This window comes from Bacillus rossius, chromosome 1 (assembly GCF_032445375.1).
Source record: "Bacillus rossius redtenbacheri isolate Brsri chromosome 1, Brsri_v3, whole genome shotgun sequence".
Classification (NCBI taxonomy): Eukaryota; Metazoa; Arthropoda; class Insecta; order Phasmatodea; family Bacillidae; genus Bacillus; species Bacillus rossius.
The window spans coordinates 236064921-236092313 of record NC_086330.1 but is presented as its reverse complement, the minus strand read 5'-3'; the positions used below and the strand labels follow the sequence as shown (position 1 = coordinate 236092313).

General features: G+C 38.9%; 1 protein-coding gene across 1 annotated transcript in view; it reads left to right on the top strand.

Annotated features, from left to right (window-relative positions):
* Positions 1-10500: 10500 nt before the first annotated feature.
* Positions 10501-27393, top strand: part of LOC134546216 (centromere-associated protein E-like) — a 207207-nt gene continuing 190314 nt past the window's right edge. The window contains exon 1 of the mRNA XM_063388840.1: positions 10501-10846. Coding sequence (XP_063244910.1) covers positions 10696-10846 — 151 coding nt within the window. The 5' untranslated portion in view covers positions 10501-10695. The remainder of the gene's footprint in view (positions 10847-27393) is intronic.

Below are 27393 nucleotides of genomic sequence, written 5' to 3'. Positions count from 1 at the left end.
CACCTATTAGGATTTCAACCCAAAAACTGTTATGTTTCTTTCCTGGTCCTTTGTATTTGATTACCGCTACTTCCCCAGTAGCATTCCCACTGCCTCCCTGACTGGTGGAGTCACTCACACTCGCAGTTTTCTTCTTACACTGGCTAGCTATATGTCCCAATGTCCCGCAAGTATATCATTTACGGCTATCTTTAGGTTTGCTCCAACATTTGGAAGCAGCATGTCCTACTTTGTGACACTTGAAGCAAGTTACAGGCTTCATTTTATTTTTTGGTAGACTACCCTGATCGATCTCCTTGCCAAAGCCATGCTTCTCTCCACTTTCCTTATAAGGCTCGTTGAATATCTGCCCTTGCTCCAGACGACGCGTATACTCCAAACTATCCACCTCGATCGCCCAAGCTTTTAACTCTTCTAAATTTTTTGGATGTTCGACAAAAGATCACAATTGCCTAATAGAGCGTGCCATGTTTCCTAACACCAGCTTGATGAATTGCTCATCCGTGTACGCGTTTCCTAGACCACACGCACATTCCCGTAAATTCTGGATGAATTCAACCATTCTTTCATTTTGTCTCTGAAAACGTCTCAGACAAGAAACCTCAAAATCCTCTCTTTCCCTTTCAGGACACAATAGCATCCAAAGCCTATTCTTAATGGCCTCCCAATTTTCTCCAAGAGACAAACCATCTAACAATGCTTCTTGTGCCACACCGGCACATCTAGGCAATAGTCCCTGGATCAATTCGACATCCGATTGCAAAAGGTAACTACGCTTGATTTTATCAACAGCTACAATAAACTGCAATAATGCCTTCAGTTCATAAGAAGTTAATTGCGGCATGTTTTGCAAAGACGATAGGGCCAATGGTATTTTCAATTCAACACTACTCCTATGGCCTTCTCGTTTGTCTTCGACCTCTGCGTCCATCGCCTTATTACCTTTTAAAAACCCTCTAAATTTATTTCTCAACACTTCAACCGTATCGATCTCCTCAACCGTAATACCAGCGGCTAACAAATTTACTATTAGCTGCTCTTTGGTTAGTCCTTGTACCCAGGCTGAAGGCATTTTTGAGATCATAGTCTAATAACGTAGCAAGTACTATACAAAAGCAAGCACAAAGTTCTACCACACCTAACCTAGCCAGCAGAGTAGCGCAGCTTGAAATGAGTTTCTCTCTCTTCTCCCACCAGTACAGTAAGGGGAAGAGGGAGAGTCTCTTACAGATTACAAACATGCAAATGGTTAATACATTCATATAACTTTCCTAAGATCACCTCATGCCACATTTGCCACTAAAGGTAACGTTTTTGCAGATTACAAACATGCTGGTGGCTAATACACTCATATAAATGTCTAAATAATTCTATAAAATTGTATATGGTCACCAATCAAGTTCACATAAAAATTTTATGACTTTACAAACATATAAATATATATATATATCTAACGTGGACTATACAGCTTCACTATAACCACAATAAATCTTCAAAAGTCTTGCCGCACTTACATTTTCCTTTTTTATTTATTTATTTTGATTGTGCAGTAATCAGGCCGTTATCCAATATAAACTAAAATCTATTCCAACCTGGGTCACCGATGATTTCTGCCCTTCCTCGAAAAACAGACAAAATCCAGGAAAATGGCTGCTTGCGGTGCGGAGAAATGATATAATCCCATCTCAGGAACGGGACAATTCCACCACATGAATTTGCTGCCATCGGAGAAATGGGGCAATTCCACCACAGGAATTGGCTGCCACCGGAGAAACGGGGCAATTCCACCTCAGGAATTACTGCCATCGTAGACCAAAACGACACAAAGGTTTGACGCCGACCGCCAATGCTCCTCTGTCGCATAGACCGCTATGCCTCATCAACGTCTCGCAAAAGCGTGTGCACCGAACGCGCCCGTGCGCGCAGCAAAGTGCAGTTCGTGCGACGAGGCGAACGCCATACAACGAGTGCTACACCGGCGCAAGGATCCGGCCGGGTGTGGCATATCCTTCCGCCGCACTACAACAAATTGTTACAATTATTTTTTTCCACAGGATTTTATTAAACATTATTTTTTATTAATTAATAATTAAGTCTTTGCAAAATCATGTTTCAATGTGCGATTTGTCCCGAACCTGGCCGGTTCAGTTTCCCGCGAAATTCACACGTTTCCGCGGGAGGGCTGGCGGGGGAGGGGGGTCGTGCGCGGCGACACCTGCAGTGTCCTTCGAGAGCTCAACCAGGCCGGCAGCCTGCGCGCAACGCGGAACCTTCAAACTTTGCATTCACCGACATGTAGTTTTCCATAGTGTAATTTCTTTTCAACCTTTTGTACAGTTCCGCGGTCGGCCTAAATTTACCATGAGGTACTTAACTTAATTCAATCAGTGCTCAAGATGAGTGTTCCACGTCATACGTAAGTACTGTGGGGAGATTATGTGGTTTCACGTCGGCGCTTCACGCCCAACCTAGCCTACCGGCTATTTAGTTTTGGCCCGCACGGGGCAGCCAGCAGGCGACACGTGCTATCAGACTTAATAACGATTCAGTCCCTGGGACACACCTAGACACCACGTAGAGTCGCCGGAGACACGGGCCTACGTGCTGCTAGCCCAGTTTATCAAGTGTAATGTATTAGTGGAATAGTTGTTCGCCTAAGTGTAATTCGTCATGTCAGGGCTTATGTATCACCGTCGTACGGCAGTGCGCCACCAAACTTAATCCAGAGCTAGGTATTAGTGTAGTGTATTGTGCTTCAAAATATCGTGTGCCATGTCAGAGTGTCTTTTGTAACTTTCGCATCACGTAAACGAGTCTGCCCCTCACGCGCATAAGAATCGTGAGCCGCCACTGAGGAAGTGAGCTGCGCGTGTGACTAGTCGCGTCGGGCAAACCGTTACGGCCAGAACGGGCAGCACCATGTATTGGGCTGTGCTGTATTAAATTCACGAACTATCTGAAGAAGTTTTGTGTTATTATTCAGGCGTCCCGAGTGGCCTCAACAGCTCGGGGGGCCCTACTGCGTTGACTCCTACCTCTAGCCACAAGGCCGAACCTTCCCTGAGATCACGAACTGAACAAAATCACGTCTAAATACTCAGAGGTAGCGGGGACGGCGTCAGGTTATAGCTCACTGCTATACTATTCGCGCATCGCGAATCCCGAACCTCTGATTTGCGTCGTACAACTCTCGTCACTCCCCATTTCCCTTGTCAAGCCCAACACTCTTCCTAGACGCTACCCGTTATATACTCGTCTCCAAGACTTCCCGAACAATAACTAAATCACAGCTCGCCTGTTTCTCTCCAGCTTGACCCACCTCGTCCCACTCCACCTAATTCTTTTTCTCCCTTCCTATGTTTCAGACAACAAAAGAACAACGCAACCACCAACCTCACAAACCAAAATTTCTCACGTCGCACTCATCACAAAAAAAGGGGGCGCTGCCAGCACACAGCTAGCAGTGACGCCTTACGGTTAAACGGGCACAACATCACCCGGACGAAGAATGAAAACAAACAGGTGACGGGCAAACTCGTCACAGCACCTTGAACTGCTTTATTGAGTTCTTCGACAGATGCGGTTAGGTCTCCATTGATGTCTACAGTGAAAACATGCTGGTACAACATTTCTCTGGGTGGTAGACTTGAGTAGTTACACTGCAACTTCCATGGTCCTATAGTTACAGTTGTAGGTAGTTTGTTTTCATTAGACGAGACTGTTAGGTTATCAAAGTCCAGTGTCACACCATAGCGTGTTAAGAAATCAGTTCCTAGGATGAGAGGTTTAGGTAGTCTTCTAACTATTAGTGCAGTGATGTGTTTAACTTCACCTACGCCTTTTATTTGCAGTAAAATCTGTCTGTTGACAACAGGACTGGAACGAGATGTGGCACCTATTATTTTGATAGCAGGAACTGGCATAATATGAGTTTTCTGCCTTAGTTGTTCTAGATGTTTAACAAAATCCTCATTCACGTAGGATATTTCTGCACCACTATCTAGGAGAACAGTAACTGTTTCGTCATTAATGTTTAATTGTACCTCAGGACACACGGTAGAAAACTGTGTTATGGTGTCCTCACTGTACTCTTAACTAAGAAATTCCCATTCACTTTCCTTCAGTAAGACTGTGGCTATAATTGATTGATATGGCAAAAAATTATAACTTGGCATAACAATATTACCCCCTATGCTCTGTGTAGGGTCAGGTGATCAGGGTGTTACATCACCAACCCTCTTTAGTTTGACGGCTTCTGATGCTCATCAGCTACAGCTTGAGTGTAGCTGTAACTCGCAGTCTGCTGAGGCTGCGTGACTGTGCAGTTTGGTGGAATCGGCTGTTGCCGAGCAAAGTATCCACGCTGCATGGGGTGGTTGATGGTAGAGAAACTCGTTGGTGACTGACTCACAGGAGCGGTTTCTGCTACTGGGGAATGCAACATACACTGTGGTTGCATGTGGTTGGGCGGCTGACGGTTGGAGCCACACCTGTACTCCCACCTGGGTGGCCTTCCATTTTGATTCTCTGGATGGTACTGCTTTCTTCACCACTGGTTCTGGTTGTGGGTGTAGGGCTTCTTCTGCTGGCGATCCCCCTGGTGTTGTGGTTGGAACTCCCTCCTGTTCTTCCATTTTCCGGTCCTATACTGTTTTGCAGGCTGCCACGAAGTACAGTGGACGTTGGCTTTGCCGCTGTCGTTACCATGCTGCCAGGGTGTGTAGAGTGGTGCTGCCTCCGTATGTGCCGGCTTGAATTCTTTCTCTACTTCGTTACAGTTGTGCCTGGATAGCCGCTCCAGCCAGTCGAACCTGTTCGCGGAACTCTGTTATGTTATTAAAACTCCATCCAGTCAAATGAACTTGATATTTGATGTGTAGCTGGGAGGTCACCATCACCATGAACTCGATGTCACCCATCTCTGGCTCGAGGTACCTTGTCCTCTGGAACATATGAGACAAGTGGGTCTCCAGTGTTCGGTTCTTTTTGTTGTCATACCTTTCGGTATGCAGATGTGCTCGCAGTGTGCCCTGTATTTTTACATTCCAAAACTGTTGTTTGAAATGAATTTTGAATTCGTGGTAGGAAATGATGGTGCTTTGTAGTACCTCCCACCAATAATATGCATGGTCTCTCAGTGCCGTGGCCATGTATTTCAGGTGTTCTGAATTGGTTATCCTGAACATGTCAGCATACTCTTCAAAACGGCAAAGGAATCGCATCGAATTCTCTCCTTCATGTGCAGAGAATCTAGGCATCGCCTCTGACCATTGGCGTGCCGGGTGGTGCATCACTGCAACTGGATCCAATGTTGTGTGGTTAGTTGCCGCGTTGGAGCGTGATACCGTGATTTCAGGTGGCTCAACCTGTGGTGAATCACAGCTACTGAGAATTTCAGTGGCATTAGTGTGCAGGGCTGCTGTCAGTACTACATGGTGATTGGCAGTGTGTGTGAGGTTTTCTACCCTTAACCAACACTTTCTCTTGTAGCTTGCCTACCTGCTGTTCTATATCTAGTGAAAATTCTGTTTGCCTCTTCACTAGAGTGTCCACCTGTTCCCTCATGTCTGTGGTGTGATTTATCACCACATTCTCTACCATGGTCTGGCATGTAGACTGAATGTGTTCCAGGCCACAGCTGTTCTGAGCAGCTTGCTCAGCTAACTGGTTTAGTATGTCACTCAGCTGGCTGGTCTGGGTAGTTAACTCGGTGGCTAACCTAGTTGTAGTATTATGACACTGCTGTTGTATCAATTTCAATTGTGTTTCTGTGTAATTTTCGTGTTCTGTCAATCGCACAGAAATATCAGACACACTACTTTTGACCTCATTCATTTCCCGTTGAAGGGTGTTATCTATAACTTCCAGTTGCTGTTTAATACTATCCTCCAACCTAGCACTAGTGCCTTGGAGACTCTCCTCCAGCCTAGCAATCTGTTCCCGTTGTTGTTCCTTAGTGCCTTTGAGACTATCCTCCAGCCTAAAACTCTGTTCTTGTAAACTAGCTTGTTGTTGTTGGTGGTTAGCTTTCACCTCTTGCCACATGCTTTGCAGCATAATGAGCAAGCTGGCACTTGTTTCGTTACCTATTGCAGCTGCCAACATAGGTAAGGGTGTGTGTGGTGTGGTGAAAGCTTGGGGTTGTGTCATCTCCATACTAGCCGCTCCAGTATGTGCTACTGGGGTAACAAAATCTGAGTTAGGTAAGTGGCTAGGTGATGTAGAGACAGATATTTCTACAGAGTGAGTAGACTCAACACTACTGTCCCTGGAGCTGTCCTGGCTGACAAGTTTGCTCCAACCCCTTGTTTCCATATTTTATATACAGTGATACGTGTAACACAAAAACAAAACACAAATAACCACACACTATCGAGCCCCACAGTTTGTGCGCCAGAAAGAGAATTTTTTTATTTATTTACCCTCTGTACACAAATGTGTCTTCGAATAAGTTAAATTTTCTTTTAATACGTCCGAACTCTCAATGAAGGAACTATTTTTTGGGCGCCAGAGGAGTTTAACATGTGAAATGAAAAATAAGATTCTCTAACAAAAAAATTATAATACTTATTTTATTAAATTAATAATTTCAGTATGAAAAACCTCGTGTCATATTTACACAAAACAAACATGATATAGCTAAAGTAGTCCAGTATATGGTGTTTCTTGCAGAAAGTTTGAATGTTGAACAAAAATGAATTAAATATATTAAAACAACAAAATGTCTTAGATCACTTTAAGTGTTCGAAACGAAAAGTTTTGGGGTTGCTCAGGTTTGCTCAAGCACGAGATTCCTAGCAGTAGGATCACTGAACCTGCGTGTGGCCATTTTGCAATAATTTGGGGTTTATGTACTGATCTCTGCCGAAAAGTCACTGTTTATATAATTTACTAGGAGATTAATACTAGTCCTAATGTTTATTAATATTAGCGGTAAAATATCGTTGGCGTCCTTAAACACTGACAATGCCGGCCATACCTGTTAGCTGGACGATTAATGACCGTCACAAAATCCGTCGTAACTCACGGAAAATAAATGCCTGAGATATGCATTCAATGTCAGGGCGGCTCTGACAATTTCTCTTGTAGAAGGCGTACTTCTCATGATGCTAATGCAGAAAATAAATTCTCCAGATATTAATATTCCCAGAGGGAATTAACTCCACTACGCACTAAATGGATTCATTTTTCACTATTTTCTTCTTCTTCTTCTCTCTTGATTAAAAGTATTGTTAATTAAAATCGGCCAATCACGGCCGTGACACGTACGCACCCTTTTTAAGTAGGCCAATTAAACGTCACTTTAAAACAAGCATAGGCTTGTTGAAGCTGTTCCAAAGCCGTGCGATTTATTTACATCAGCCGTCGTCATGACGGCGCAGAAAGAGCTGCGCGTGCCAACCATGCGAGAAACAAAACAAAACAATGCCGAAAGTCCGGAAAGCGGAATTAACCTCGAACGTAAAATAATAAACAAACAGTTTCAGTTAGTCTTTTGATACCATAGTATTACAACGCGAGTATTGTCCACCTTCTCCACCACTGTCACACTGTCCTGCACAAACTATATACAACACTGAAAATCTAACTCTAAACTCATATATGTACAAACTAAGCGAGATAGAGAGATGACTGTTCCTTGGTAAAGTGTACAGTCCTATCATTGGCCTCTCCCCGTTCCATGCTAACGTGCGAGTAATTCGCAGTTTATCCTGTCGCTGTCCGCGTGCCGTGATTGGCCCGTGCCTGTTGCTTGACCTATTGAGCTAACGATGCTGCCCGACCGAGCTCGCTCCCAGACCAGGGAACTGTCCTCAGTAGTCTGGAAAGCCGTTGCCGCTCCCCACGTCATTACACCGGCATCCACTTACGCGCTGCCCGCCTCGGCATCCTGCGTGGCAGGTCTGTCCGCCATGAAGGCCTGTCGGGGACTGCCTCTCCGCGTGCGACTAAAGCTAAGGCGCCACAGAGAGTGGACTGGAGTTGACTTGACCTGACTTGACCAGACATGACTTGACCGCACTACGGTGGCTATACGCCACAGCCTGAGTGAACCGGAGACAGGAAATCACACTTCATTCTGAGGAACGGGTGCAAACTATGACAATGAATGACAGACGTGTGCTTCTGGATCTGAGTTCAGAATCCGAATCGGAAAAGGAAGAATTTTCAGTTACTGTATTACTAGCGAATAATAAAAGGAATTGGTTAAGTGCATACGTAAGACAAAGATAATATTTTGGAGAGTTCCACACATTAGTGAGGGATCTAACTGAGGAGCAGTTTAAGAACTATTTTAGACTAAGCAGGTCGCAGTTTGAAGATCTTGACAATATGTTGACTTCGTCCGAAGTGCTCCTCCGGCTCGCTAAGGCCATTATTGCCCGTTGCTGCTTCAGACTTGAGTGTGCGCCGGTGCCCGTGCACAAAAGTGTAACAAACTGCCTCGGCCGAGAGGGGAACGCCCTGCAGAGGCACCACCATAACGGTGATGTGTCTTTTCATAAGCGTTTTGTTTATATAATTATGTGAGTGTGGAAATATCTATTTGTGTTGTGTACCTGTAGATGTGTTTCCCGGGCGACTGAGTCGCGTCTCCCTGCCTATGACCATGTGGGCTCCACGCACTCGCACACGAAGAGAAGAGGGGCGATTCATGTGCGCGCGGCAAGGGGGGAGGCCGCTGAGACGTCGCGGAGAATGGGTCGGGTTAGTCGCCTGAGTGGGATGAGAGAGTGCGGTCGCGAATTTGTGAGTGAGAGTTGAATGGACACTGTCAGTCGTGTCACTGTTGTCACGTCCCCGTCATTCGCGTCTTCGTCGGTCATGTCACCATCATTCGCATTGTCAGTCACGTCACCATCAGTCACGTCACTGTCAGTCACATAACCGTTGTTCGCGTCGGCAGTTACGTCACAGTCTTTCGTATCATCATCATTCACGTCACTGCTAGTCACATCACCATCATTCACGCCACTGTCAGTCGCGTCACTGTCATGTCACCGCCAGTCAGGTCACTGCTAGTGTCGTGTCGCGCTCAAAGTGCGTGGAGCCAGGCCTCGCCCTGATGGACTGTCACAGATGGGAGCCATGACAGCCCATGTACAGTGTGTGACATGTGCAGTAAATACAACTTAATGTTATAAACTCTTTTATTTCACCCGAGTTAGGCTAGTTCCCTTGCCACGTGGCACGAACCTTCTCTGCCGGAGCAGCTGGGCAGCGACTCTGAACCACGGGAACGGCCCTAACGTCGACAACATACCTCATTGTATTCACGAGTACAAGCAGATAAGCGTAACATGTCAAGTCCTAGTTCTTACTAATGTAATGACAGCCATGTCACCAGCAGCCCTATGTAAGAGGGTGCCATGCTAATAAAAACAATCATTCCAGGTATCTAGTTCTTTCACCGAGTAATTAGTCTACCAGTTATGAAAGTGTCTTAATTCAATAGTCAGCAACCCAATACATAATCAGTGTCCCTGGCGGCTGCAACAGTCAGGGAGTCCAGTTAAACCGTTTACAGTCGTGCGCCTGCCACTAAGACGACGTTACATCCCAAGTGCTCACTGTGTATTGGCACAACGTTGAATTGCTAAATGGCGCCCTAGGCAACACCAGCATCGCCATCAACATGGCAAAACACGACAGGACAGCACCTTTCATTTATTCCACAAAAATGAATATAAAATACATGGATATTTTTATGAGTTGAAAAATTTGATAATCTCTAACATATTTAATTACTACGAATAAAGAGTTATATATTATTTCTAAACATAATTTTACAGTTTAACCTATGCAAGATATTTTAAAGGCTAGAGATATATTTAATATATCTCTTATCAATCGAATCTAAATTTTACATGCACATTTGAACACATGGTAAAGATTTGTTAAACATTTTATTACATCGAAGTATACGATTTTATCGTATAGAAATAACCTAGTAATTTATTTTACTCTCTTTGAAAAAAATTGTTACAAATTAATTTAATGAATGTTTTCGTAATTAAAATAATTTCCATTCTTTATTAACCATATTTGTTTTCAAAAACCTTACTCTATTTGTTCCAAATACGAACAATATTGATTGGTGATTTGCTTGTAAATGAATTTTTAACGAATTTTAATAATGTAAACATTGCCTAATACTCAAGTAAGTGTTACACAAAAATATGTGGAAAACGTATAATTTTAAATTAGTTTAAATTGCAATAAACCCTTAGTTAAAAAATTGTTAGCAAAAGCGTTTTTAAATTGGCTCTTATTCAGATAAGTTTTTCTTTTTAGTTTTTTGTACAATCTTTTATTAAACAATATTAAAAATAACAATACGTTACAAAACAATGATTACGTAATTCATAAATTGTAAAATTATAAATTACACAGGAAAGATATTGAAACCTTTTTATAATCTCGTTTTGTAAGATTTTGTTACAATATAGAATTTGTCATTTTTTGTTTGGAAGGTTACTGTCCTGGATTTTGAAATATGAACTGGTCAGTTTCGCTGGAGATTCGTTAATTTGTTATGATTAGAATGTAAGCAAGGTTCTATGTTGTGTTTGGCTTGTAACTGATTTGGCCCGTATTTGAGGAAAAATGATTTATTTATAGCTAGTTTGCAGTTTTGATGAAAGCTGTTTATATTTTGGACTCTTATTGTTTTAAGTACTTATTATAGGAACAATGGATAAAATCAAAGTCGCTATAAAAGTACGGCCATTGATTGAGCGCGAAAAAGCTGAAGGTTGTGGGGTTTGTTGGAATGTGTCTGAAAATTCCATGTGGCCTGTGGATCATATCACGCAGAAAGCAAGAGGAGAACCCTATTGTTTTGGTGAAGTAACATTTTTGTATTTTTTACTATGATAAGCATAAAATAACTACGGTTAAGTTGGTTTCGAATCTGGAGCTGTATTCTAATACATAGAGATGCGTCCATAGCACAAACATTCCTACATCCCTTAGCAAATGCAGCCAAAATAAACAAGGACACATTTCTGATGGATGGATGGATGGTATTTGAATACTTTTGTTGCTAGCACCACCTGTTCAGACAATTGGTCGTACTAAAATGCACGTAGCCCTTTAAAGTCTTGGTATCCACGAATATTCAGCAAAACTTAAGTAATGACCAATAAACAATAAATTTTAGTGTTTTTTTTAATGTTTGCGATCAAAATAAAATTTTTAATACAAATTACAAAATGTCAAAAATACTAAAAATCATGAAATGTACTTATAATTTTAAAGTTCGCCTTTTGGTAATTTTTGTTAACATTTTCATTTGTCTCTATTTGATTATCGCTAACTTTAAAACATTTTTGGTAAATATGTACAGTCGCGGTAGATGCCAATAAAAAAGCTAAAATCCGAAAATACTTTTATTGTATGCTCTTCCACTTCCTCTTTTCAAATCAACCGGGGGAGATAAGAAATTCCAAATACTTTAGGAGATATAGAATTTTTTAATTTCATGATATGTAGAGTCGCGGTAGATGCCAAAAAAAATGCTAAAAATCCGAAAATACTTTTATTCTATGCTCTTTCACTTTTTCTTTTCAAATCAACCGGCGGAGATAAGAAATTCCAAATACTTTAGGAGATATCGAATTTTTTAATTTAGCAATACAACGCCCGTTTAACCGTTCGAACGTCGCCATTTTTTATTTTGACGTGTGTTAGTGAATGCGTAATAAATAAAATGGTCGATTAGGTCAGGTCAGTTACATTATAAATACTTTCAAACTAAGCGGACATTATAAATAATGTGAATTTAATTTAATGGTTCTTTAGTTTTAAATTATTTATAATGTAACTGACCTGACCTAACAAAACCCGGACAAATGATGAACATTAACAACTCACGTAATTTTTTTTTACTTATTACTTGCGCAACAAAATCCAAATAAAAAAATAATACTTTAAAATTAGAAACGTTAAAAACTCACCTAAGTTGGAGGCGGGTACATTTCCTTTGCCACTATAAGGAAATGATGTAGTCGTTCACCTACGTCGCGATACCTCCGACGGAACATGAATTCCGCAAGGTACCCGGCGTAGTGGTTAACTCGTCGACCATATCGTGGCACATTCTGCCTTACTTCCCGCCAAAGTCTCTCTATTCTTTGGGTGTTCGCCCTTGTGTCGGGATCAACAAAGTTCATACTATGATTTACCTTCAGGTGAAGATAATCATGCTGTGAAAGACAATTATAAGCACGCCAACAGTCGCTTATAATTGTTGTTCCAGGCGAAATGTACTTCTTGATCACGCGCAAGAGCGTTCTGCTAGTACGATCTTTGACAGGAATGAGAAAAATGTTATCACTATTTCTTTCAATACCGCCAAAAACCCACTGACCCTGAATGATTCGCCCCTTATTATTCTTACGTTTGCCAATTTTAGCTTCATCAATTTCGACAACTTTGCCCGGCCCACCCAATTTCCCTACATTTACTTCCAAACTCCACTTAATTAAAACTTCCGTACAAAAGGACGTCCAATCTACGACGGTTTTCAAGCTGACATTACAATTGAACTGAATAAATACTGTATTAGGGTGATGAACTGTTAGAAAAAAATAAGTTATCTTCAAAATAGTTTCAATCGAAAGATTACTTTTGGAGAACCACGTGCCGTTCCTGAATGATTTTTTGAAACAACAAGGTACCCTTTTAACTTTTTTATTGGCACGGGTTATTGTTGACCGGTGACATTGAAAAAATCCGCTGTCCTCGGGCAACTCAATTACCGTCCCTCATTGGTCGCACTTTACCTCAGAACTCAAAACTCCATGATCAACTAAATATTCAAACAACAATTTCCAATCATCACAAAAATGCACAAAATCGAATACATTCAAGGAACACCAGCTGCATAGCTGACTATTCCCAGAAACACAGGCCATTTGAAAGACAGAATATATCAAAATAATGATAGACGATTCCCCAGAACGACTACAACATCAAATGATCAAATGGCAGAAGTTGACCGATTAATTAAACATCGTATTGAACAATAAATGAATAAATAATCACGTATTGGTTCATTTAAATACTGACCAATCACGGAATAAATAATCACCTATTGGTTCATTTGAATACTGGCCAATCACGGAACAGTCACGTGACAAAATTGTCCAATAAGAAACATGATACTCGTAAACAAGAAACCTTATTATCTATGACAAGAAACAATGGTGATCGCCGCATACTACGCAGGTATTGTGATGAAAATTAAAAAATTCGATATCTCCTAAAGTATTTGGAATTTCTTACCTCCGCCGGTTGTTTTGAAAAGAGGAAGTGAAAGGGCACAGAATAAAAGTATTTTCAGATTTTTAGCATTTTGTTTGGCATCTACCGCGATTGTAAATATTTACCACATTTTTAAACAAATCCTAGGCCTAATAACTTTACTTATAATGTATACAAACAAAATAAAACATGATTCCAAAGCTAATGGCTGTAGGGACAAGTTAGTTGATGCGAGTGTCACGCTCCTAGAAATCTCTGTATAGTAGACAGATTAAGGAATGCATTGGCATCCCTTGTGAGAATTCGGAAGCAACACAAAGATGACTGCGTCCACTACGATGCACTTTTAGTGGATTCCTTAGGTAAGGGATCCATTAAGCTAGTATTCGGATACAGCGTGGAATTCTACCTAATCCTCAGTTATTTAAGGCCCGCCTACAATTGCAATGTCCTAAACTGCGTCCAACGGAAGCTGATCACTGATAGGTCCATATGACCCTCTGATATGTGTAATGGGGAAGATAGTCCAAATCTCCCATCTCTGAATACATTGGTCAACTGGAACTTATTGTCCCAGTCTGTATTCTTTGGTAGTATATAACAACAACATGCATGATATTTCTGTTTATGCTTCCTGTATGAAAAACATGCATGGAAACAAAAATCAATCTCAAAACTATTGACTACTTTAAAATTCAGAAGATTTGGACATGAGACATCACAATTATTGTAGACTGGCAGTTTTCTATGTGACCATGTGACGTCCTTCACATTAGGATACGGACAAGGACCGCTTACAGATTCAGCCTGTTTTAAATGGGCCTTTACTGAGGTGCGTAGTGAAAATATATTTTTATTTCCTATTTTAATTGTTACATGTCTACCAACAGCAAAGGGCCCAGATGGTAAACTTTAATGGTTTGTTTCACTCGCTGTCTCTTTTACTCTATAGGAGATGGAAGAGTTAGGAGCAAATTAACATAGTTAAAAAAGAATGTAATTCTCATTAATGAAGAGAATGACAGGTTTTTTACTAAAATCCTGGCACTAAAGCAGTCTCCTTGAAAAATAATATTCTTTCGAAAAGGCATTTTTGTGAAATAATAATAAAATTCCAGTAAATACATTTTTCAGGCACTTGAAACTTTCCTATATTTATCCTAAAAACAGCATTTCTTTAATCCCACTGGTTTCTAAGAAATAACTGCTAATAGATTACATTAAAATACCTGTCCATTTACAAGACTGCCACCATTTTTTTCTTTTCTATGTGGGTCTGTGTGTGTATATGATTTGGAGAACTAGTTAAATTAGGAAAATGGTCAATTTGTTAGGTTAGCAACATTAAAAAACCTTTAAAACAATGTGAATGGTTGGTTGGGTTAGTATAGCTACATAAAAAAAATATTGGGGAATTATGTGAACAGTTAGTTAAGTCATTATAGCTACAACATGAATTGGTAATTCATAAGGAACCATTAAAAAATTGTATACTGTACTATACTGTATTAACCGAACTGGTAAAATTCTTAATTTGTGGGTTTTCGGTAAATTAATAATACTATTGGCGATTACTGGACGTCGTGGCTATTTAGAACAGAAAGAAAAAAATTGGAAAAAATAGTTTTCACACACTACATACATCTCTAAATTTACTTCCAAGGGATGGTTTCATAATTCCTCCTAGTTTATGAAAAAATTAAAATTTTATATCTTACGTTACAATACTCGTGCTTTTATGCTGCCGCCGCCATTTATTGTTTACCCACTATAAATAGGAATAGTTTTTTTTTCTCCATATACATACTAGAGATGTTCCTGAATTAACCCTGCAAGGAATATTTCTTAATTACTACTGATTTGTGAAAAAAGATCAGTTTACCGCTTACATTACAATACCTATGTATTTATCCAATTGCCAACATTCTTTGTTTATGTTTACTTGTGTTTTTTTTTTAATTTTTTGGAGAACTTTAGTCAATGTAGTTGTTATAATGTAATTTGTTTAAATAATGACTGTATTGCAGTTGTAAGGAATTTTTAATGCTTGTATTTGGTGTTTGTTGTTTTATTACAATAAGTAATTGTATTACAAAATGTTTGTTTTTGTTACATTGCATTTTAAGTATGTAGGTATGTAGGTACCTACTATTTTGAGTCATGTTGTAACAAATGAGTCTAATGGGAGCCAAAAATTTGAATTTAATTGTTATCTTCGTTAATTTTCTGTGAGGAATACGTGCTGTGCACTGAAGTAGCTGAGACATCCAAGTTTGCAGTCTTTCCAGGGAATTTGATTTCAGCCGTCGTATATTCAGTGTTTGATGTGGCTGGTGTTTCATGTATCCAAATTCACCCCTGGATCCTGAAGGCTTGATCCTGATCTCATGATCATGTGGTATATGATGCTTGCTGTTTTAATTGAGTATGTCGAAAGATCCGGGTTGCATGATCCTGTTGGCTTGATCCTTTAGTACATGATGCTTGCTGTTTTAATTCAGTACGTTGAAATATCTTCATGGCTTGATTCTATTGGCTTCGTCCTGTGGTACATGGTGCTTGCTGTTTTAGTTCAGTACGTCGGAAGATCCTGCACATAAAAGAAATTGCGAAATAAGAAAGAATTATGATTGTAGATTGAAAAAAAAAAAAATCATAATTCATTATTATACAGAATATTAAAAATGTTAAAGAAGGCAAATTAGCCTTAATGTTTTACCTTGTAAATTAAAAAAGCTTCTTTAGTAACGCCTTTAAAATATATTTATTCAAAAATAATACTTACTTAATTTTTTTATTTAATAGATAATTTATTTTTGGCCTTGTTAGTTTCATCATGTCTTAATATATTATTCCTGTAGTTGTTGTAGGATCAACTTTTGTCAACATGTCATGTGGTTCTAAAAGCTTATTCTCACACTTTCTCATTCTTTTCTGTTGCTAGCACACAACCTAACCACCACTTTTCTTAGTATTGGCATGTAACAAAGCCAACAGTGTCATTGATGTCCAGATCTTCAACAGTGTCCTCAGATGAAACTATTTCTATACTTGATTCTTCTGAAAAAGAGTAGTTTTTAACCAGGATTCTAGTTTCATTTTGTGGAATGTAACAGTGAAACTTTTGTGTGCCTTTTATTGTTTTTCCTGTTTAATTCTGTTGTGTGGGTTCGTCTAAACTAATTGCTATTTAATACACCCGTACATTCTTCTGTATAATCTTGTATTTCAACTTGTTTACATTCAGTACAAGACAACCTCCTCTCTTCCACACTCGCCATAGACCAGGGTATGAAAAAATCCTGATTTTTTTAAAAAAAAAAAATCATTTTTTTTTATTAAAATCGGTTTTTTTTTATTAAAATACAATTTTTTTGATTAAAATATAAAAATTGTAATCTGTGTAATATACAGTACATTTTCATGACTGTTTTATGACTTTACTTTGCTCTACAATACAATTAATAACAGATTAATTCATTTTGTAAAGACAACTAGCCTAATTTTCTTTCTTTGAAATAACCACATTTTACATTGCATAATGTTTTAAGGAAACATTAATGATGTCACTTTATGAAAATTTTTAGTACAGTAACATAGTTAACATTAGTAAAAAAAAGATGTCTTATAGAAAATAACTACATCATTGAAAACATATCATATTTAAATGTAACATTCTATAAAGGTTGAACTTGTTAATTTCATATAACAAGATGGATGAACAAAATTAATGTAGCATATTTATAATTTAACTTCACTACACATTTTATTTCTCTATGAACCATAAAATCAGTAATTTGTATTTATATCTTTGAATGTAATACTTCCTTGCTCAAGTAATGATATTTGTTTAACGAATAAGAATGATGTTTTTTCATAGTTCACATGTAATATTATATGATGAATATTTGTAAAACAATCTGGTATTGGTGGAAAAGATTTAACAAAAATTATTGCTAGCTAATAAAAGTTTGTTTGGAAGGAATAGGAGAAAACGAAAGGGAATTGATATAGGAACTCCGACTAGTCAGACGTGATATTTTTATGACTGCAGAAATTGAACTTATAACTGGTGAAATATTTTGAAGAATTATAAGAAATGATAGTAGATAGTAATAAGATTAATGATTTGAAGAGAGTTAGTGAAATAAAGAAGAATTATTATTTATAAGAAGATTTGAGTACTACAAGTCGATACCAGTAAGAAGACTACGAGTATAAACTACGAAGACTGAAATCATATTAAGGCGTTTCCAGGACGAAGAAAGAAGTATTTCTAATATTCAACTGTACGAGAACATACTTAAACGACGAGAGGCGTTCCCAGGACGAAGACAATCAACGATAGGCGTTCCCAGGACGAAGACAATCAACGATAGGCGTTCCCAGGACGAAGACGATCAACCATAGGCGTTCCCAGAACGAAGACGATCAACCATAGGCGTTCCCAGGACGAAGATGGTCATCTAGAGGCGTTTCCAGGACGAAGTTTTGAAACAACGAAAGGCGTTCCCAGGACGAAGACGACTCGTTAATACTAGGCGTTCCCAGGACGAAGGTACAAGACAGCGAATGGGCGTGCCAAGGATGAAGACGCAGAAGATTCCTTGCTGAGGTCCTGACTGAAAGAAGGAAAACCTAGTAACGCATAGTTCGTTAACACGGAACTATAATAACAGGTCGGTTATGTAATGATGAATGAATGTCACCACATTTACTAGCTTGCAAAACTGACAATCGGGAATAATTAATATCACTTGAAATCCCTTACTAAATCTTTTCACACTACCAGATTGCTAAAGTTAGGGACAACTTGAGTTAAAATTCACAAAATCGTTGTATACAAGCTAATCCAAGGTTTTACGAATTTTTCCACGATATACCCAACTCTACCACTGAATAGTCCGGACAACAATAAAAGAAATTTTAATTAATGTTGTGTAGTACAAATTAATTAAAATAGAAGTAATTGTAAGGGTTATTCATTATTACAACTTCGTAGAAGTTGTTGGCACCCACAAATTAAATTAAATGATTCGTTCTTTTGTTCTTATCATATAAATACACGAGAACGAGTCTAAGTACTTTCGAGTCTTATAAAGTCAAATATATTTATTTTAAACAATAAAGAATTTGATAGATAAGGCCCGTTTATTTGTCACTTCTGTCATCCCTTATAGTCTTATAGTCCAATTGTTCAAAATAAAGTAATTTAAACCAAAACCACAATTTCCTTTTTTTCTTCTCAGAATTGCACACATAGGAGAGTATTCAAAGTAAAACTTCTACATAAAATATTACTTATTTAAAATTTTAAACAAAAATACAAGTTTTGCAGCTTTTTTCTGTATCCAGTCGATTTTTTTATGTTGACTGAACCAAACCAGACATACCAAAGAACTGAAAATTTCCTTCCAACAGTTCTAAAAATAGCATTTGACATTGTTGGAAGACAAACCTGTTGCCAAGGAGATATGACACACACACACACAACACAAACACATGAGGTAGAGGAGAGAAGAGAGAAAATGAGGTGGCATTTAAAGGTACATTCCACCCACCTATATTTAACAAGTGTTTCAAAATAACTATAAATACATTGTAGAAGAAATTAAGTACTATTCAATTTTCATTCTTTCTTTGCAGCAGTCAATTTTTATGTAAGTAGGCACAATTACTTGGTTTAAACAATACAGTATAGAAAATATTAACGTTCATACTATCATATTATAAATTGATTTTATTCACTGATTTTTAAAAAAAAATCACATGATTTAAATCATTATTAAAATCACGATTTAAATCATGCTGATTAAAATCAACATACCCTGCCATAGACTAAGGGCGCGGTTACACGGGAGTCTGAACTACTTAAGGTGAACATGTTCAGCTGTTGAGTGCGGTTACACACAGTCTGAACATGTTTCGTTCGAGGCCATTTCTCATTTAACTTAAACAGGTTGGCAAAGTAGTTCAGATCGACATATCTTCTACATTAGCCTCTGATTGGCTGGTTAGAATATAAACAGTCTTTTGCAGAAATTCTAGATGGAAAGTGTTTCTGGCACAAGTTCGAGTAATATTTTACCGAATGCAACAAAAAAAACCAACAGATAATTATATATATTTTTTAATTTATCCTGACCTTAATTTTCTTAAAACTGAGATAGGTACTCTCGCTCAAAAAATAATAAAAAATAAGTTTAAAAATTTTACTGTGCATGTTTGAATTCCCGATTTGTAAAAAAAATATTGAGCAATATGTAAACACATTTCATTTCTGCTGATAATGCTGTATAAACAAGTGAGAAAATCCCGCGTTTTCTGGATGCAATTAAAAAATAGAGATCAACAACACAGTCATTCGTTGACAGTAGACAATCGGTTTTAGAGCTAAACACACTTTTCAGCAACTACCGTGTAACCGCACACTTTCGCGTTTGTAAACGTGTTTACTTAAACATGTTCACCTGAAGTAGTTCAGGGTCCCGTGTAACCGCACCCTAACTGATACAACATCTTTCCCTTTTTTTTAAGTTTCACAGTCGACCTATTACTATACACTCCTATCACATGCTAACGTACTAGTCAAGTTCACACACTACTACGTACACCCCACAGCTGAGAGTCCCCAGTCCTTCCTTTCACAATATAACCCATGTTCGTCCAGTGGCGTAGCCAGGATTTGTGTATGGGGGGTGTTAAGAAGCATGCCCCCCCCCCACCACCCGGGTATTAAATCGGGGGGTCCGGGGGTCCTCCCCCGGGAAAATTTGGATATTAAGGTGTAAAATAGTGCTATTTTAGCAGTTTTCGGTACTTTAATTTAAATATTGTAATGGTAAAAATGTTATTAATTTTATTATGAAATTTGTTTGAGTGATGAGTAAGAAATTAATTAAAGATTTGGTGCTAGGGGGGGGGGGTTAACCCCTAAAACTCCCCCCTGGCTACGCCCCTGTGTTCGTCTAATACCTGCTACATTATTACATTCACCATTGTACTGTTCTGGTTTCCCCCCCAGTTTACTAATAGTCTTTCATCCACCCGGGAGTGGTCTTTACTCTACTAGATTTTCTCAAATTCGGTACATTTACCTCGACATTCTGCTGGGATCGATTGTCCCAGCCCAACCATTCCGGTTCATCGTCAAAACTCCAGTCCCCCCGATTCCTGGCTCACGGCTGGCTCTCCTGCCTGGACACTGTCTGTTGCCACTTCTTTTCCCATTTGCCCTCGCCTACTATTAGGTCCACTGACAACTTCACTGGTTCCTAGACTATCTCCTCCTGATACAGTTTCTTCGTAGTCGCTACTTTGGCACCCTGGTCTGTCTCGTGGCCACTTCAGAGGGGCGGGAACCAGATTACATCTGTTACGTCTGTACCTGCCTCCTGCTTCCACGACGTATGCTCTGGGAACTCGTAGCTCTGCGGGTGTGCTCACCACCACTCCATATTTTTGTTTGTCTATTACCCATACCCTGTCCTTATTTTGTAATGGGGCCAGGTCCCGTGCCCTGTGTCGCCGGTTGTACCACTGCCGTTGGTATTCCTTTTCTTTTTGTAAGTGGTTCTTCACTCCCTTGAAGCCTGTATCATTGTGTAAGTTCAACGACGGTACTGATGTTCGGACCTTTCGCCCTAGCATAATTTCCAGGGGCGACATGCCCCCAGCCAAAGGTGTGCTGCGATGAGCTAGTAAGGCCTCGTAAATGTCCCCTCCTTTCGTCAGAAGTCTTTTTGCAGTCTTTACTGCTGCCTCCGCACACCCATTAGATTGGCTATACAGGGGACTACTGGTGACGTGCTGAAAACCATAAGACTGACCAAACTGCAAAAATGTGCTTTTGAATTGAGGACTATTGTCAGTCCTCACTATCTCTGGGATGCTGAATCGAGAAAAGATGCTTTTGCACTCCTGCACAACAACTGCTTCAGTTAACTTGTTCAACTCGGTTAACTCAAAGTACTTTGAATAATAGTCCGCAACCACCAGGTACCACTTCCCTTGACATTTCAGCAAATCGACCCCCACTTTTTCCCACGGGTAGTCAGGAACCTTTTCTGCCACAATAGTCTCTACTCCATTAGCCCGGTTTTCCACACAACTGGGCATGTCTGGACGAGATTTTGTAGCTGCGTGCTTAGCCCCAACCACCAGACAGATTCTTGAGCTCGGACCCTACATCGTGTTATACCTAGATGACCTTTGTGTAGTTGCTGTAAAACATAAGTTTGCAGTTTCTCTGGAATAATTAATCTACTACCCTTCAACAGAAAACCTTGTGTCAGCAAGTATTTACTTACAATTATGTTAGCAGACGCCGTGTGTACAGTGTACAGTTGATGGCCGGCTGAACAGTTGTATTTCGGATTTGCGCGCGCATGGTTTGTTATGGCTGACGCCGGACCGAGTTTTGTAAAGCACAGAAAGGGAAAGCCTTTGAAAAGTGCACAGAAAACTATTGTGTTGAATGTTTTTAAAACATTTTCAGACAAATATCCGGATTGTCGTGTGAACGATATCGCGAGTTTAACTGTGGAATTTACGAGTGTTTCGAAGAGCAGTGTGCTTCGTGCAAGGAAAGAATGACAGGACACTGGGACATTAACAACTCCCGGGAAGAAAAGGAAACTTGAGTATCCTGTTATCAAAACTTGTGATGATTTTGTGAAGACGGCTATTAGTCGTAAAGTGCATAGTTTTTTCTTTGCAAATGAACCACCTACGCTGAACAAAGTGCTACGGTGCTTCCTGTTATATTACTTTTCCGTTATTTTATTAACACCGACTGTACTGAAGTGTGTGTGTTGCAACTAGTGCTTGGCGCGCAAGATGAATTCAGCCTATCACTTTCTGACGCGGTGCAGTGATACGACGGTGTTTGTTTATTTCAAAACTCAGCTAAGAGTACGGAGATAGCTGTAGCTGCCGTCGCAATGCCGTTAGTGCTTTGTTTTGATTCAAGAATCGAGTGCCTGCTGGGTGCCACGCTGCCTCGGTGCCTATAGGCATTTTGTGACAAAGCTAGGACTATTTGCGTGATTGTAATGAGTGTCTTTCCATGGTGTTTAATTTTGTTGGACCAATAATCACAGTTAGTTTGTATTAAAATGAGCTCATATTCAAAGTGTTCATTTTCGCGAGAATGGCTGCTCGATGGTCAATTTAAGGAATGGCTTCAAGAAGATTGTGGAAACCCGTTCTCGGCACAGTGCAGTGTCTGTAAAAGTGTATTTTCTTTGAGCAATATGGGAAAAACAGCAGTTAAGAAGCCACATGAAGGGGAAAAAACATCAAGCGGCAATAGCAGCACTTTCAAATGGTACTTCGCTGAAGGTTTTTTTTCAGTCAGAACAAATCGTTTCAAACAAGTGAAGTTTCTGACATAAGCACGCCTTCGACATCTACAGTTGAAGAAACTGTAAGTAATCCTGCACAAGTTCACATTATGCATGAAACAACCAAAGAGTTACGTGGCTTGAATCGATTTCTTTTAAATGACGACACCACTCGGGCCGAAATTATTTGGTGTGCCTCAACAGTTATGTCGCATAACTCTTTGCGCAGTGCCGAAAAAAATGTGTCATTATTTAAGATAATGTTCCCAGACTCACACATAGCAAGTAAAATAGTTACATAGGACTAAAATTTCGTACCTATTAATATTTGGTTTGGCACCATACTTTCATCATAATCTAGTAAACTTATGTTCTAGTGCCTCACATATAGTAGTTGGATTTGACGAGTCTCTAAATAAAGTCGCTCAGAAGGGTCAAATGGACGTGGTTATTAGGATTTGGGACGAGCAAAATAGCTGTGTGATCACAAGATACTTTTCTTCTGCGTTTCTAGGGCATAGTACATCAGATCTGTTGAAGGCTCTTACCACAAGATTAGTTGGAATCGACATGTATAAGATAATTCAGTTTTCAATGGATGGGCCTAATGTGAATGTTAAGCTCTTAAGGGATTTAAAAGAAACACTAGTGAGGGGTCCTGGAGAAGCTTCAATTTTGGACATAGGAAGTTGTGGGCTGCATACTCTACATGGTGCTTTAAAAACTGCAATAAAAACCACAGGATGGAAAATTGTGGAATTTTTGAGGGCGTTATATTTTTTGATTAAAAATGTTCCAGCACGAAGAAGTGATTATACTTCACTGACAGGTTGCACTTTGTTTCCATTGAAGTTCTGCCCGGTGCGCTGGGTAGAAAATACAAAAGTGGCAGAAAGGGCAGTAGCAATATTACCTAGTATTGGAAAATATGTTGATGAGATTTCCAAAATGAAATCTCCTCAGTGCAGTAGCTTTACAGTTGTGTCTGAAGCATTGAAGGACAAATTATTGCTAGCGAAATTGACTTTTTTCCATTCTCTTGCTGCAACCATAGAGCCATTTTTGATTGACTTTCAATCAGATGCACCCATGGCTCCTTTACTATATGAATCACTAAATTCATTGGTTCTCGGAATCATGTCGAAATTTGTGAAGAAAGATGTGCTCGAGTCTTCTACCAAAGCCACTTCTGTTGATCTGTTGGATAAGAATGTGTTCTTGAGTGCTAAACATACTGACATAGGTTATGGTACAAGGAATGCCCTACAGAAGACTAAGAATATTTCACAACTAGAAATATTACACTTCAAAAATCAGTGTAAGAACAGCTATAAAAAGTTGTGTGAAAAAATGTTCGAGCGCTCGCCTTTGAAATACCCCATGACTGAAGGTATTTCATGTTTGGATCCCGCTGTTACAGCACGGCCAGCTGTGCAAAGAAGGCGTCTTAAACAGACACTAAACATACTTGTTGACAAAAACCTGATATCTGGTCTCAAGGCAGACAAAATTGACTGTCAGTTCAGGTCACTGTGTGAAAAAGATGATGTTCAGGCTGCATCAAAAAAATTTTCTATGAAAGATGATAGACTTGACAGCTTCTGGATGAAACAGTTACTCTTGGTGCAGGATTCCACGGAACTTTTGTCTTTTGTAAAACTTATATTAATTTTATCTCATGGAAATGCTAACATAGAACGAGGTTTCTCCATCAACCGTGAGTGTTTAGTAGAGAATCTTAAAGATGAGTCCCTAGTAGCTCAACGGCAAGTGTATGATGGAATTGTTGCATCTGGTGGCTTAGACAGTTTCGTGTCCAATATTTCCAACAGGGTGGCCACTCACCGGGAAAACCGGGAAAACCGGGATTTATCAGGGAAATCACGTTGATCGGGAATTATCAGGGAAATGTCAGGGAATTTTTTTAATAACCGGGAATTTTTTGTGTCATGTATATTTCCCTGCCAACCATTACGGATTTTCCGTAATTATTACGGATTTAACACAATATTACGGAACATCGCTGGTTTATTACGGAAACGAGGCTTTGTGCTGCTGGGTAACGGAAAAAAATTCCGTTTCTGGTGTTTTTGTTTCGTGAACGCAGTTCGAATACATCACGTGGTTGCGCAGATAACGGAACTGATAAATGTGCGCATGTACTGTCGAAATAAGTAGATTAATTGTTGTGTTTTGTAATAGAAATGGTACGGTATTACGTCCGTTGTACGATACAACTAGTACATATTCTCGGACTTTTCGTCTGTTAGCTACTTACATCACGATAATTTTTGTACGGTACTTTGGCTAACCTGTCTTGTGTTATTTACTTTCTTGAAAGCCATTTTTTTCATCAAATTGTTTTTGTCGTGTGTACAGACGTGAAACCTTTTTATGTTGTTCGATAGTGTTGTGTTCTTCAGTGCCGGTTGTAGAAATGAAGCGTGTGACAGAACAATGTGTATCTGGGTCAAAAAAAAAAAAAAGAACGTTAAGGTGGGTCTACACTGTGTAACAAAACAAGTTATAAAATGTTATATTACAAAGTTATACAACATGTTACAAAATGAAAAGAATGAAAATTATATTACAAGTTACACAACAAAGTTATATAACTTGTTATGAAAACGTGAAGAAAAATGTTATATAACACCATGTTTTATAACAAAATAAGTGTTATAAAACAAGTTATATGTTTCCCATGCAGTGTCGGTAAAGATCAAAGGAAGTTAAATAACTTGTTGTATAACATGTTGGCCGTTTGTCCACACTGGTATACATATTTAAAAACATGTAACATGTTATGAAACAAGTTGTATTACTTGTTATATAACTTATTATATAACTTGTTATGTAACATGTTATGAAACAAGTTGTATAACTTGTTGTATAACATGTTACAAATATAACATGTTTTTGTTATATAGTGTAGACCCACCTTTACTCTTCAGAACTTTCGACCAAACTATATAAAAGAATGGCCATGCTTGTCATCTTCAAATGTTTTGGAACGCCACGCTTTTTGTAATGTATGCACGTGTGACTTTTCGATTGCGCATGGTGGAAGGGATGACTTGAGGATGGCATATTGAATCAAAGAAACATGCAGAACATTTTAAAGCCGTGACGAGCAATAAATATATATAGTCGTTTTTCGCTACATCTGAAGAAACGAAAGTAACAAACGCAGAGTTATTGTTTACAAGTTTTTTGGTAGAACACAATTTACCGTTAGCAGTAGCCGATCATTCGGGTAATTTGTATAGAGCTATGTTTCCGGACTCAACAATTGCACAGAAATACAGCTGTGCGAGAGCAAAAACATCTGCCTTAGTGGAGTATATGGCTGGTGAAACTAAATTGAAACTGTTGAATCTTTATTAAGTGGACCATTTGCTTTAGCTACAGATGGGAGTACTGATTGTAATGCAGTGAAGATTTATCCATTAGTTGTTTCACAACTAGAAATGTTACACTTCAAAAATGAATTAAAGAACAGTTATCAAAAGTTGTGTGAAAAAATGTTTGAGCACTCGCCACTGAAATACCCCATTAAATAAAATAAAACACAGACTGCATGTCATTTAACGGGACGCTATAATGTAAAGTGACATGTTTAAAATGTATTTGTTATTTAACAAACTTCCGTGTGTATTTAATGAAGAAAATACAGCAGGGTGCTAAAATATGAGTAATCTCTTTCTATAATATATTTTTTCATCAAAAGTATGTTTTTTTTGTAATTGTAAATATCAGGGAAATTTGGAATTTTTAATCAGGGAAATCAGGGAAAAATCAGGGAATATTTTTGGTGACTGTGAGTGGCCACCATGTCCAAGGACATAATACACGCTGCTCGTAATTCACATGCACGGTTTAAGGAAGCTATGGCTCAACAAAAAAAGGATTATGAATTGAAAACGAAAGCGAAATGGCAAAGAAGAGGGCAGCAATATCTGCAAAAGAGCTTGCTGCCAAGAAACAAAGAATAATTGATGAAGCAAGAAAAGAAGTAGAACTGATGATGAGGAACTGAAAACACTTACCAGCTGAAAGAGCTTCATTATCATAAATGAAAACTAGTGTGCATTTGCAATTGCTGCAATTTGTAACAATATATGCTTGTGTGTATTTAATTAATTTTTATTTGTTATGTGTGAAGAGAAATAAAACAAAACACAGACTGCAGGTCATTGAAAGGGAAGCTATAATGTAAAGTGACATATTTAAAATGTATTATGTTATTTAACGAACTTCCGGATGTATATAATGAAGAAAATACAGCAGGGTGCTAAAATGTGAGTAATCTCTTTCTATAATATTATATTATTTCATCAAAAGTATTTTTTTTTTGTAATTGTAAATATCAGGGAAATTTTGAATTTTTAATCAGGGAAATCAGGGAAAAATCAGGGAATATTTTTGGTGACTGTGAGTGGCCACCATGTAGTATGTATTCTTGTAGTTTTTCACATGCCCACGTCAGCGTTATTGCCTCTTTCTCAATTTGAGCATAACGACATTCAACTTTAGATAAAACTCTCGAGCCATAACAGATAGTATCTCGTGTTCCATCTGTGTTTTGCTGGAACAGTGCAAATCCTAGCCCAAATGATAAGCTGTCAGCACTCACAATAAGCTCCTTCTCTGCGTCAAAGTGTGATAAGCAAGGTGATTGAGTAATAAGGTCTTTTGCTTTCATGAACGCTGCCTGTTGATCCCTACGCCAGGGATACCCACGTCTACGGATTCTCCGTAGTTCCTACGGACAGAGTATGTA